Genomic DNA, 13,499 nt, shown 5'->3' on the forward strand with positions numbered 1-13,499 from the left:
CTTCTCGATCAGACAGTCAATTTCTGCCATGGAGTTATTCTAGATCAGACAAGCAATTTCTGCCATGGAGTTCTTCTAGATCAGACAAGCAATTTCTGCCATGGAGTTCTTCTAGATCAGACAAGCAATTTCTGCCATGGAGTTCTTCTAGATCAGACAAGCAATTTCTGCCATGGAGGTGGAGATTGCGCAAATGAACATAAATATATTTGCCTCCCTCACTCCACTCGTGATTGAAAACATGAATGACTATTGTTGACCGGTCATTCAAAGGCCACGTGTACACACACAGTCAGTCACCTTACAGTGAAGATACATTTTTAGTCTAATGGAGCCTCTTCAATCAGAAAGTGCCTTGGGTTACAGAAAGAGGGATTGTCAGTTAACAAATACATGAAGAAAATGATATTTTTATTACAACCAGAGAAGAATATGAATGAGTATAAAGAAGAGTTTTGATACATTGTTTATTTTCAGGATGACTTACAGATTGTGCACTATAAAAGATACAATTATTTACTGTTTCATATAAATAAATAATGTTGAGCAAATATGTTGCCTGCTTTCAGATGTTTAAACTTTATTATAAAACTCTGTTGGTTAACCTACTACATTGGATGGTATTTCTATGAGAATACTTTCAGTGTGCTTTAAAAAAATCAGTATTTGAGAATGACAACAATGAAACAAAACCCCTAAAATGTTCTGTGCTGGCATCCAATACCCAAAAAGCAGAACTTTTACATCCATGACTTCCAGACTAACCTCTTTCTAAACTGTACTGCCCTCTCCTGGGTCATGATGGAGGACATATTCCCACAATATTATTTTAACCTTTAACTAAATTATTGATAATTGAAGGAGGTATATGGGATATACAGTGCTTGACTTGGACTAAAATAGGTGCTGGTACAAATGTTTGGTGCCGGTACTGTATATTTTTAGGTGTAAGAGCTCCACAATACCTTTGAGCTAATATTTTATAAGAGGGTTAGGAGCTCAAGCAGTAGAACGTTGGAGGAGCAGGTACTCAGCTCCAGTGAGCTCTTGCCCAAGTCAAGCATACATAGCCTGCTTCAATCCTTCCCAGCCCCACAATACATATTTGTTATATAATGAAAGCAACATATTTAAAACTATTCTTACAAGCATGAATTTATGCTGTGGTTGCATGGTAGTCTTGAAATATTTAGCTTTTCATAGTGAAATATATCCCTATTTAAGGTAACGCAAACTAATTATATAAAAAATACAACTTTTTTTGTCATGTGGAAACAACTGTTCACCCAGAACCACGCCCACGAACCCTGGAATTCAAAACTGGCGCTCAGACGTCACTGCCACACAACTGCTGCACTACCCCCCTCCCACTTCTCCCGTCGGGCCTCTGTCTGCGCATGCACACTCGCTCGTTCCAGGCCACCATTTTGTGTCGAGATAACTCTGTCAAAGCGTTAGAAGATTAATAGCGCTGGGACGCAAGGGCAATCTTCCCTACCGTTGCCAGAGGAAGACCGAACAAGCACTGAGCGCTCAAGCAAATTTACCAGAAAAAGGAAGACCGAGGAGCAGGTAAAACGGCACTTTCTCCGATGAAGGGGGGGCATTTTTGTAGGAGCTGTCGTCGGCCTCTAGGTGTCACGGTGGGGCTCGCGGTCCAGGCGACTGGCGGGGGGGTGTTTGTCTCCCTCTATCGTTATCGAAATTTACTAAAAACATTTATAACCCAGAAGTTAGAGCTTCTGTTAAACGTATTAGTGTATTTGAACTGCTATTGGTTCGTATTTAGGCACAGATGGCTTTATAAACGCCTTAATGTTTAGTGGCTTGTTTAGGCCAGGCGTCCATCTTCTCGTGCCCTTTGTTTCCTCTTTTGAGGAGAGAACCTGCGTCTCCGGGTTCTAGAACGAAAGCTTAACATTGAGTTTAAACTTTGCGTCGATGTATACGTTGTATCAATGTAACATCCTTAATGTGTCCAATCACTCATGGTGCAACACTTCGGAAGAAAAAAACAAATGTAATCAATAAATCTCTTCTGTAGTATTTCAGATTTACTACATGGGTAGTTATTTTAGTCGATGTTCTACAACATCCTTTGGTTCTAATATATCAACACTAATTGTATAATACTTTCTATGGATTCAAGCTATTTTACGGCTTCACAAAATGGGGCTCTAGTTAAGTTGGCTCGGTAACTTAGGTAACGTTTCACAAAGGTTCCCGAGAGTAAACACGGAAGGAGGGAATGTAGAGTCATCTCTTAATATTTAGCCCAAATATGTCTGCGAGCACGGAGAGTAGATTTCTTCTTCAGAAGCTATCATCGGCACCACGTCCCATCGCGCCAGCCTGGTCCGCCTACAGCCGCCTTTCGATTTAAAACTCGTCATGAGAGCTCGAGCTCCCTCTATAACCCGCACGGTAATGTTACAAAAACATCAGCAATACCGGGGCAAGACACATGAGGGTGAACGGGGTAGGTTCCTTTTATCAGTGAGTTCCTTATATATATATAAAATGATCTGCTTATTTTGGGAGTGCTGTTTTTTTTATTGGGACTTTGTCAGATGGTTGGTAGACAGAGAAGCAGGATTAAAGATCAAATAATCAGCTGGTGTTAGGCAATTAGGCCTGGCTTGCAGTCGGCTTTCCAATTCATCAAACACCTTTGGGGTTGAGGTCAGGACAATGTGCAGGCCATTCAAGTTCTTCCACAATGATCACGACAAACCATTTATGTATCACTGAAACAGGAAAGGGCCTTCCCCAAACTGTTGCCACAAAGTTGGAAGCATAGAATTGTCTACTGACAATGTTTGTCTATGGAGATTGCTAGGAACAGTGAGTTAACTGCCTGTTCAGGGGCAGAACGACAGATTTGTACCTTGTCAGCTCTGGGATTTGAACTTGCGACCTTCCAGTTACTAGTCCAACACTCTTAACCACTATGCTTCAAAGTTATTGATTTTACAATTCTTCTGGTATTATCAGGTCGTTTCTATGGAGGGTGAAGTCGTTTCCATTGAGACCGCTCAGGTCGAGGGTCTCCAGGACAGTGGGGAGGGTGCAGAGCTGCTCCAGACTGCAGAGGCTTCCCTGATGGAGGGGGGTGTGGCACCCCAAGAGGTGACGGGGAATGTTGAAATGATGGTGATGGACACCCTGGACTCGACCCTTGACCCTGCCCTGCTACAGATGAAGACTGAGGTCCTTGAAGGGGGCGGAACAGTGACGGTCACCGGGGGAGACGAGGGACAGATCATCACCCTGCAGGTTAGTGTGAGTTTACGTTGAGAGAGGTTTGGAAGATATCCCTTGTAAGCCAAACTTGTAGGCATAAATTATTCAGAGAACTGACTGACCCTGATTGTGTCTTGACTTTAGGTGGTGAACATGGAGGGGAACATGGATCAGACGAGTGCAGCGCTGGGGCTTGGACAGCTGCAGCTGGTGCAGGTCCCTGTCACTACAGCCACCGTGGAAGAGCTCCAGGCCAGCTTCGTTGACTCCTCAGCAGGCAATACTGAGGCAGAGCCAGTGATCTGCCACACCCTCCCTCTGCCCGAGGGCTTCCAGGTCGGACGCTACTCAACTACACACACACTTTAAACAAGAATTTTAATATCCTGCTTAATGTTTCTATACACACTTTGGCCTGAAGGCTCTGGTGAGATGCACTGACTATAATACAACTCTTGCCCCTTCCTTGTTTTTGTCTGGTGAAGGTGGTGAAGGTGGGGGCGAATGGAGAGGTGGAGACAGTTGAGCAGGAAGAACTGCAGGCAGCCCAGGATGAGCTCCAGGTGATCCATGGGGAGGAGGAGGAGGAGGAAGCTGAGCCCCAAGTAGAGGACCAGACATGGTCAAAAGACCCAGATTACCAACCAACTGCTGGCATCCGCAAGGGGAAGAAGGGCAAGAAGAGCCGCCTGCGTTACGGGGAGGGGGAGCGAGACATGGACGTGTCTGTGTATGACTTTGAGGAGGAGCAGCAGGAGGGGATGCTCTCTGAGGTCAATGCTGAGAAGGTTGTGGGCAACATGAAGCCACCCAAACCCACTAAGATAAAAAAGAAAGGTCAGAGTTGTGTGAAAGGTCAAGTTTTGTGTCTCGGTGGGGATATGGCAACCCCTCTTTTGGGGTGTGAGGAGGAGATCTGTGTGTGTTAAATGGAGACTCTGCGATGACGTAGATGCAGCAAGTAGAACGCATAGTGGGTCAATTTCCGCAACAACTATGAGCGTTGAGGCGCAAGGCTCAACTTCTGTGCTGTTTTGGTCCCGTGGCTACCACTCTCTTAACAGCGTGATGCGAGCCTGTGCAGACACTGTGTCACAGTGTGTCACACTGTGTTCATGTCATCATGAATTTTGCTCGTCTCAATATTTGTGGTGCTGCTCGTGGCAACGTCATTTCGCTGAGTCTATTTTTTTATGTGTTTAATAACCTCTTTTGTCTCAGGTGTGAAGAAGACGTTCCAGTGTGAGCTATGTAGCTATACCTGCCCCCGGCGCTCTAACCTGGACCGCCACATGAAGAGCCACACAGATGAGAGGCCACACAAATGCCATCTGTGTGGGAGGGCCTTCAGAACGGTCACACTGCTGAGGAACCACCTCAACACACACACAGGTATCTACAGAATTACATGTTCAGTCACAGGCTGTTTAAAAATAATAATAATATGTACTGTTGAAGTCGGAAGTTTACAAACACTTAGGTTGGAGTCATTAAAACTCGTTTTTCAACCACTCCACAAATTTCTTGTTAACAAACTGTCGTTTTTGCAAGTAGGTTAGGACATCTCCTTTGTGCATGATGCAAGTCATTTTCCCAACAATTATTTACAGACGTGTTATTTCACTTATAATTCACTGTATCACAATTCCAGTGGATCAGAAGTTAACATACACTAAGTTGACTGTGCCTTTAAACAGCTTGGAAAATTCCATAAAATTATATAATGGCTTTAGAAGCTTCTGATACGCTAATTGACATAATTTGAGTCAGTTGGGGGTGTACCTGTGGATGTATTTCAAGGCCTACCTTCAAACTCTGCCTCTTTGCTTGACCTCATGGGAAAATCAAAAGAAATCAGCCAAGACCGCAGAAAAATAATTGTAGACCTCCACAAGTCTGGTTCATCCTTGGGAGCAATTTCCAAATGCTTGAAGGTACCACGTTCATCTGTACAAACAATAGTACGCAAGTATAAACACCATGGGACCACGCAGCCGTCAGGAAGGTAACGCGTTCTGTCTCCTAGAGATGAATGTACTTTGGTACGAAAAGTGCAAATCAATCCCAGAACAACAGCAAAGGACCTTGTGAAGATGCTAATCAATCCCAGAACAACAGTAAAGGACCGTGTGAAGATTCTGGAGGACACGGGTACAGAAGTATCTATATCCACAGTAAAACGGGTCCTATATCGACATAACCTTAAAGGCCGCTCAGCAAGGAAGAAGCCACTGCTCCAAAACCGCCATAAAAAAGCCAGACTACGGTTTGCAACTGCACATGGGGACAAAGATGGTACTTTTTGGAGAAATGTCCTATGGTCTGATGAAACAAAAATAGAACTGTTTGGCCATAATGACCATTGTTATGTTTGAAGGAAACAGGGGGGAGGCTTGCAAGCCAAAGAACACCATCCCAGCCGTGAAGCCTGTGTTTGGCAGCATCATGTTGTGGGGGTGCTTTGCTGCAGGAAGGACTGGTGCACTTCACAAAATAGATGGCTTCATGAGGAAGGAAAAATTATGTGGATATATTGAAGCAACATCTCAAGACGTCAGGAAGTTAAAGCTTGGTCACAAATGGGTCTTCCAAATGGACAATGACCCCAAGCATGCTTCCAACGTTGTGGCAAAATGACTTAAGGACAACAAAGTCAAGATGTTGGAGTGGCCATTATAAAGCCCTGACCTCACACCTCTAGAAAATTTGTGGGCAAAACTAAAAAAGCGTGTGAGCGAGCAAGGAGGCCTACCAACCTGACTCGGTTACACCAGCTCTGTCAGGAGGAATGGTCCAGAATTCACCCAACTTATTGTAGGAAGCTTGTGGAAGGCTACCCGAAAAGTATGACCCAAGTTAAACAATTTAAAGTCAATTAGTATTTGGTTGCATTGCGTGTATTTACATTTCTGACCCACTGGGAATGTGATAAAAGAAATACAAACTTAAATAAATCATTCTCTACTATTATTCAGACATTTCACATTCTTCAAATAAAGTTGTGATCCTAACTTACCTAAGAAAGGGAATTTTTACTAGGATTAAATGTCAGGATTTTTGAACCTGAATTTAAATGTATTTGGCTAAAGTGTATGTAAACTTCTGACTTCAACTGTATTTATCCTTATTGAATGGATAGGGTGAGTGTTACTTATGTTAACTATTGCCACTGCCCTCTCCGTTTTAGGCACTCGTCCTCATAAATGCCAAGATTGTGACATGGCATTTGTGACCAGTGGAGAGCTGGTGCGTCATCGTCGCTACAAACACACATTTGAGAAACCCTTCAAGTGCTCCATGTGTGACTACGCTAGTGTGGAGGTAAGTGCGCACCTCTGATCTATTTTTACATGTTATCTAGCTGTGAACTCATTTGCAATGTATAACTGGAATGTTGTTTAAATGTTTCTCTCTCTCTTTGCCCCAGGTGAGTAAGCTGAAGAGACACATCCGCTCCCATACAGGCGAGAGGCCCTTCCAGTGCAGTCTGTGCAGCTACGCTAGCCGAGATACCTACAAACTGAAGAGACACATGAGGACACACTCAGGTAACACACACCCCAATCTCTCGGCCTTACACCCAGGTATTCCTGATTTTAGTTCTGTTGATCGATGCTACACTACTTGACCGAAAGTATATGGACACCTGCTCGTCGAACATGTCATTCCAAAATCATGGGCATTAATATGGAGTTGGTCCCCCCTTTGCTGCTATAACAGAGCCTCCACTCTTCTGGGAAGGCTTTCCACAAGCGCATTAGTGAGGTTGGGCACTGATGTTGTGGCATTGTCATGCTGAAACAGGAAATGGCCTTCCCCAAACTGTTGCCACAAAGTTGGAAGCACAGAATCGTCTTGACTGTCATTGTATGCTGTAGCGTTAAGATTTCCCTTCACTGGAACTAAGGGCCCTAACTATGGAAACCAGTCCCAGACCATTATTCCTCCTCCACCTAACTTTACAATTGGCACTATGCATTGGGCCAGGTAGTGTTTTCCTGGCATCCGCCAAACCTGTATTTGTCCGACGGACTGCCAGATGGTGTAGCGTGATTCATCACTGCAGAACACGTGTTTCCACTGCTCCAGAGTCAAATGGCAGAAAGCTTTACACCACTTCAGCCGACACTTGGAATTGTGCATGGTGATCTTAGGCCTGTGTGCTGTTGATCGGCCATGGAAATCCATTTCGTGAAGCTCCCGACGAACAGTTATTGTGTTGCAACCGAGGACAGATTACTTTTATGAGCTTCTGCATTCAGTGGTTCCATTCTGTGAGCTTGTGTAGCCTACTACTTCACGGCTGAGCCTTTGTTGCTCCTAGACGTTTCCAATGCACAATAACAGTACTTCTAGTTGACCGGGGCAGCTCTAGCAGGGCAAACATTTGACATTCATCGGACTGAGCTTGTTGTCATTGCAGGCAATCTCAATGCTGTGCATTACAGGGAAGACATCCTCCTCCCTCATGTGGTACCCTTCCTGCAGGCTCATCCTGACATGAGCCTCCAGCATGATAATGCTACCAACCATACTGCTCGTTCTGTGCGTGATTTCCTGCGAGACAGGAATGTCCGTGTTCTGCCATGGCCAGCGAAGAGCCCGGATTTCAATCCCATTGAGCACGTCTGGGACCTGTTGGATCGGAGAGTGGGGTCTACAAATATTTGCACATGTTAAGTTTGCTGAAAGTAAATGCAGTTGACAGTGAGAGGACATTTCTTTTTTTGCTAAGTTTATATATACACACACACACACGTGTATCTGCCTCACATACAACCTAATAAAGCGTCCCTCTCTCTGGCAGGTGAGAAGCCATATGAGTGCTACATCTGCCATGCTCGTTTCACGCAGAGCGGCACCATGAAGATGCACATCCTGCAGAAGCACACAGAGAATGTGGCCAAATTCCACTGCCCCCACTGTGACACAGTCATCGCCCGCAAGAGCGACCTGGGTAAGCGACTCGCTTGTGCACAGTCATTTCTCCTCTGCTGAAATACGGTCTTGTAACCTTGAGTGAATCAGTCTGTGTTCCTTACATTTGGATTATCCCTTCCCTCCTTTTTCACTCTCAGGTGTGCACTTGCGGAAGCAGCATTCGTTCATGGAGATGGGCAGGAAGTGTCGTTACTGTGACGCTATGTTCCACGAGCGTTACGCACTCATTCAACACCAGAAATCCCACAAGAACGAGAAGCGCTTCAAGTGCGACCAGTGTGACTATTGCTGCAGACAGGTACGTGAAAGAGACTTTCTCTGCTTGTTTCCTCACAATCTTCCCTGATTTGAAATGGTGGATGTCCACCAGATATTTGCCATCATCAATCTCAGAGATGAGGAGAAGAGGCCACTTTAGACAATTGAGATGCCTCCCATGGATATGTTTGGAATCAGCCGGAGACTAGACCTCTGGGAATTCACTGACTGTCCTATGTTTAACCTCTGACTCCTAGGAGCGTCACATGATCATGCACAGACGTACACACACAGGGGAGAAGCCGTACGCCTGCAGCCAATGTGAGAAAACTTTCCGGCAGAAGCAGCTGCTGGACATGCATTTCAAACGTTACCATGATCCCAACTTCATCCCCACTGCCTTCGTCTGCAGCAAGTGTGGCAAGACCTTTACTCGCAGGGTAAGGGAACAACACACATCCACACTGCAGGCTAAAGGACTCATTCACATCCAAATGCATACCCTCCCGAGCAGGATACAGGACACTCAAAAAACACACCCTCCCACCAGGTTGGGGAGGATTGAAGCCTAGATGCTCCAGTGTGTTGTGGTCTTAGTGCCTTCAGAAAGTATTCATACCCCTTGACTTCTTCCACATTTAGTTTCTCACCCATCTACACGCAATACCCATAATCACAAAGTGAAAAAAATGTTTTTAGAATTCTTTCCAAATATATTGTAAATTAAATACAGAAATATCTCATTTCCATAAGTATTTACACCTCTGGGTCAATACCTTTAGAAGCACCTTTTGCAGCAATTGCAGCTTTATGAGTCGTCTTGGGTATCACCTTCTGGATTTGGAATGTTCTCACATTTCTTCCAGAGCTTCTCAAGCTCTGTTAAAGAGCCACTGAACACGGCAATTGTCAGATGTTTTTTCTGTTGCTTATGAAAAATGAGATTTCAGTCTTTCCTGACCAATTCTGCATTTGGTTAATTGATTGTCCACCATGAGTCACTGAATACATAAGGTGTTTGGTGCAGTATTTCTCAAGCAAATTTTTTTTGCAGGGTGTTTTATGTGAACATTCGGAGCTGTTGAGCAGGTCTGTCACACTGTCTATGCTATTGGATTGAGTGCAATCACTGCAGCTGTTCATCCCATAGTGGGCAAATGAACATTGTTTTGATTTGACAATCTTAATTTACCCATTGTGATGCATGAATGTTTTAGACGACTGAATGTCCCAAATTATCATGTCTACACTTGTAATAATAATTTTGATGCTAGTTTCTGACTCATCAGGGCCACGTGGTGTTTTTCAAAAGGAATCGTTGCTTTTCAAAGGCCATCTTTACCTTAGATGGGGAGTGCGGTGAACAGCAATCTTCCACCGGTTTTCAATGGGATTCGTTTCTGGGCTTTCACTGGGCCAGTCAAGGACTCTCACATTCTTGTTCTGAAGCCATTCCAGCGTTCCTTTGGCTGTATGCTTGGTCATTTTTCGGTTGGAACGTAAATCTTCACCCCAGTCTCTGAAGTAATTTTGCACTCTGAAACAGGTTCTCATCAATGATTTGTCTTTATTTGCCTCCATTCATTGTTCCCTCTATTCCTACCAGTCTCCCAGTCCCTACCACTGAAAAACATCCCCATAGCATGATGCTGCCACATCCATGCTTCACGGTAAGGATGGTGTTGAAGGGGTGATGAGCTGTGCCCGGTTTTCTCCAAACATAGTGCTTTGCATTCAGACCAAACAGTTAAATTGTTTATCAGACCACAATCTTTTGACTTATGGTCTTTCACGTGCCTTTTTGCAAACTCCAGGCATGCTGGTGCATTTTTTTCTCAGTAATGGCTTCCGTCTGCCCACTCCCATAAAGCCCAGATTGGGGAAGTGCTGTATATACTGTTGTCCTTCTGGCAGATTCTCCCATCTCAGCAATGGAACTCTGTAGTTCTGTCAGTGGTCATTGGGTTCTTGGTCACCTCCCTGACCAAGGTCCTTCTTGCATGGTTGCTCAGTTTGGTCGAACGGCCAGTTCTAGGCAGAGTTTGGGTAGTTCCGTATTTTTACAATTTGCCGATGATGGAGACCACTGTGCTCTTTGAAACTTTGAACACTCTAGAAATTGTTTTATACCCTTTCCCAGATGTCTCATCACAATTCTGATTGTTCCTTGGAGTTCATGGTATAGTTTCTGCTCTGACATGCACTGTTAACTATGGGACCATATATAGACAGGTGTTTCTTTCTAAATCATGCCCAAACAATTTAATTAGTCACAGGTGGACTCCAATCACATTGTGTTGACATCTCAAGTATGATCAAAGGAAATTGGATGCACATGAGCTCAATTTGGAGTGTCATACCAAAGGGATGTGAATACTTATGGAAATTAGATTTCTGTATTTATCTTTAAATGTGCAAACATTTCTAAACATGTTTTCACTCAGTCATTATGGAGTATTGTGTTTAAATGGGTGCGAGATAATCTATTTAATCCATTTTGAATTTAGGGCTGTAACACAACAAAGTGGAATAAGTCAACGGGTATGAATCCCTGTTTACATTTTTTGATTTCTTCCATTATTCTTTTTAAACCAGTTACACATACGAACAACAACTACATCTCATCTGCCCATACCCACATGCTCACACCCCATCCCCTAATACCTGCATTTGCCACATGGCCTTATTAAATTGTACAAATTTGTTTTTCTAGGTTGCCCATGCTATTTCAATAAATCATTAGATTTTTTTCATTATGTTAATGGTTTATTTGCATGGTTTTAGTATACATTTTTTTCAAGATGAGTGATTAAGAGAATCGTCCAGCCCATTGACTATCTCACTGTTTTCTGAAGGCACTGTATATGACTCTTTGCTCCTCAGAACACCATGCTGCGTCACGCAGAGAACTGTAACGGAGAGAACACTGGTGATGAGAACGGAACCCTGCCCAAGAAAGGCCGCCGCGGCAGGAAGAGGAAGATGCGCTCCAGACGGGATGACGACGATGACGACACCGGTACGACCAAGTCACAGTTCACTTTATTGTTCTTATACATGCAATGCAACAATATCATGTTATATTGTTTACTATGCATCTTAAGAGTACATTGCTAAAATCAGGTTTTTCTTGTTCCTCTCTTCCACAGAGCCTGAGCTGGATGACATTGAGGAAGAGGAGGAGGAGCTGCTAGCTGAGATTGAGGTGGAGCAGGCACCACCGGTTGTCCCTGTCCCTGCCCCTGTTGGCCCGCCAGCCAAGAGGAAACGTGGAAGACCTCCCAAGGCCAAACCTGCCCCAAGTGAGTGTCACTCTGGTACCTTGTTGGAATAAAAATACCACCCTCCCTACTTAATTTCTTGAAGGAATCACTTTTCATGCAGACATAGCATCGAGTGAATACTTTGGCCTTCACATATTTAATCAGGTGCAGATCACTAATCAGTACCCCGAGGGACTCAAAAGTCCCAAAACAGCTGGACAGATGTGTAAAAGTGGTTTTCTTCTTCCCTCAGCGGCGGCAATCATCCGGGTGGAGGATGAGACCACAGGCGAGGTGGATGACATCATCGTGAAGAAAGAGATGAAAGCCGAGCAGGCGAGCCAGGAGGAAGAAGCTGTCGAGGATGAGGAGCCAGCAGTAGAGGTGGAGCATGCCAAAGGAGAACCTGCCAATCAGGTAGAAGAGTCACTCCAGGGGGAGGAGGTGGTGCAGGAAATGGCACTGTCTGTCACAGAGGGTCCCCCCAACGGTGACCTCACTCCTGAAATGATTCTCAGTATGATGGACCGGTGATGAAGACGAAGTCTCTGTCTACATCTAACAATACAAAGTGTCCCCTATCTGTACACTAACATACACCCCATTGTACCCACCATCAAACATACACGTATACCACACATGCACACCCCATTTATAACCTGAGATCATATCTATCTATCTCTGATGTTGATGATAATGCCTGGGACATGTCTAAAGATACCTTTAGCCCATTCTATTTTTTTAAGAGCTTATTTTTCTCTCTTGTGATCTCTATCTACATCCCACTGCGAAACCCCTGACACCCTCATGTTGAATTATGTTTGTATACAGACTCTGGATAACATTATGCAGACTGTTGTCACTGGAAAATATGTAAGGAGAGGGAGGTGGTTTACATCATGATGATGTCTTATGTCAAATCATGTGCTCATTCTGCTATCAATTATGTTCTATAGGCCCTCCAGAATGCCTTCTCTGTTGCATATTTTGGCCCACATTTGATCTCTTCATGTTGGCCCTCTTGTGCTCTGTTGTCTGTCTAAAAACAATTATCATGTGCTTTCACCCATGGAATTAGCTGTTCGGGGGTCAAAGGTTAGGGGGGTAGGAGGACCTGAAATATTCTGCTTTTACAAAATGTGATGCTGTTTTCAAATGAAACACAATACCTTGCTCTTGTTAATTAAAGCTTTTAGAATGTATTGTTTTTTTGGTTTAATGCTTTTTTCTTTTGTACCATCGAAATTAAATGCTAGGGGACTTGAATGGCAAGATATGATTGGAGGGGTGGGAGAATGTTTGACTGTACAGCCAATAATACAAATAAAAAAAAAGATCAACCTACTGGGGTGTCATGAGTCAAGTCAATTTGCTTCAGTTTCAGCTGTTATTAGGCTAATTTAGTATGGCATGTAGTACTGAAATATAAACACGATAGGATGTTAGATCATGTTTACACTAGAGTATAATCTGCTCTATTTATCTGCTACATGGTTCTGACAGAAGGCTTATGCCCACAAGTCTCTTTTTAGAAACCTGTTTGGAGTAGTATTTGTAAGTCGCTCTGGATAAGAGCGTCTGCTAAATGACTTAAATGTAAATGTAATGTAAATGTAGTAGGTGAACTAGACTATTTTGGTTGTTCCTGTTGAATTTCTTTCAGAGGATCTGTCCTCTGATATTGACTGCTTCATTAAAACACAATTTTAGTCCCCTCCCTGGTTTTCCCTTGCTTGATATTTTAATCACATCTTGGAGATTTACACACCAGAAACCCATTGCCTAGATCGCCAA

General features: G+C 43.8%; 2 protein-coding genes across 4 annotated transcripts in view; both read left to right on the top strand.

Annotated features, from left to right (window-relative positions):
* The window catches only part of LOC124033478, a 37,436-nt gene that overhangs the window by 18,341 nt on the left and 5,596 nt on the right, over positions 1-13,499 (top strand). The window contains exons 17-29 of the mRNA XM_046345503.1: positions 2,318-2,424; positions 2,995-3,276; positions 3,388-3,579; positions 3,729-4,080; positions 4,465-4,635; positions 6,431-6,564; positions 6,671-6,791; positions 8,051-8,200; positions 8,322-8,482; positions 8,700-8,882; positions 11,326-11,461; positions 11,592-11,744; positions 11,959-12,235. Coding sequence (XP_046201459.1) covers positions 2,318-2,424; positions 2,995-3,276; positions 3,388-3,579; positions 3,729-4,080; positions 4,465-4,635; positions 6,431-6,564; positions 6,671-6,791; positions 8,051-8,200; positions 8,322-8,482; positions 8,700-8,882; positions 11,326-11,461; positions 11,592-11,744; positions 11,959-12,235 — 2,419 coding nt within the window. The remainder of the gene's footprint in view (positions 1-2,317; positions 2,425-2,994; positions 3,277-3,387; positions 3,580-3,728; positions 4,081-4,464; positions 4,636-6,430; positions 6,565-6,670; positions 6,792-8,050; positions 8,201-8,321; positions 8,483-8,699; positions 8,883-11,325; positions 11,462-11,591; positions 11,745-11,958; positions 12,236-13,499) is intronic.
* Positions 1,367-13,066, top strand: LOC124033721 (transcriptional repressor CTCF-like). 3 transcript variants are annotated; one of them, XM_046345920.1, is made up of 13 exons: positions 1,374-1,572; positions 2,995-3,282; positions 3,388-3,579; positions 3,729-4,080; positions 4,465-4,635; positions 6,431-6,564; positions 6,671-6,791; positions 8,051-8,200; positions 8,322-8,482; positions 8,700-8,882; positions 11,326-11,461; positions 11,592-11,744; positions 11,959-13,066. In XM_046345920.1, exons 2-13 carry the CDS (start codon positions 3,004-3,006, stop codon positions 12,237-12,239), a joined length of 2,313 nt encoding a protein of 770 aa, XP_046201876.1. In that variant the 5' UTR covers positions 1,374-1,572; positions 2,995-3,003; the 3' UTR covers positions 12,240-13,066. The 3 variants fall into 3 exon arrangements, with proteins under 3 accessions (XP_046201878.1, XP_046201876.1, XP_046201877.1); XM_046345921.1 differs by having other exon boundaries at positions 1,375-1,572; positions 2,995-3,276; positions 11,959-13,064; XM_046345922.1 differs by lacking the exons at positions 11,326-11,461; positions 11,592-11,744; positions 11,959-13,066 and adding exons at positions 9,497-9,531; positions 10,049-10,381 and having other exon boundaries at positions 1,367-1,572.

This window comes from Oncorhynchus gorbuscha, linkage group LG04, assembly GCF_021184085.1.
Source record: "Oncorhynchus gorbuscha isolate QuinsamMale2020 ecotype Even-year linkage group LG04, OgorEven_v1.0, whole genome shotgun sequence".
NCBI classification, from domain to species: domain Eukaryota; kingdom Metazoa; phylum Chordata; class Actinopteri; order Salmoniformes; family Salmonidae; genus Oncorhynchus; species Oncorhynchus gorbuscha.

Coding starts and splice junctions, on each gene's coding strand:
- LOC124033721 (XM_046345920.1), top strand. CDS start 3,004: ATGGAGGGTGAAGTCGTTTCCATTGAGACCGCTCAGGTCGAGGGTCTC. Junction 8,201..8,321: donor CGCCCGCAAGAGCGACCTGG/GTAAGCGACTCG, acceptor TTTCACTCTCAG/GTGTGCACTTGCGGAAGCAG. Junction 8,883..11,325: donor GCAAGACCTTTACTCGCAGG/GTAAGGGAACAA, acceptor TTTGCTCCTCAG/AACACCATGCTGCGTCACGC.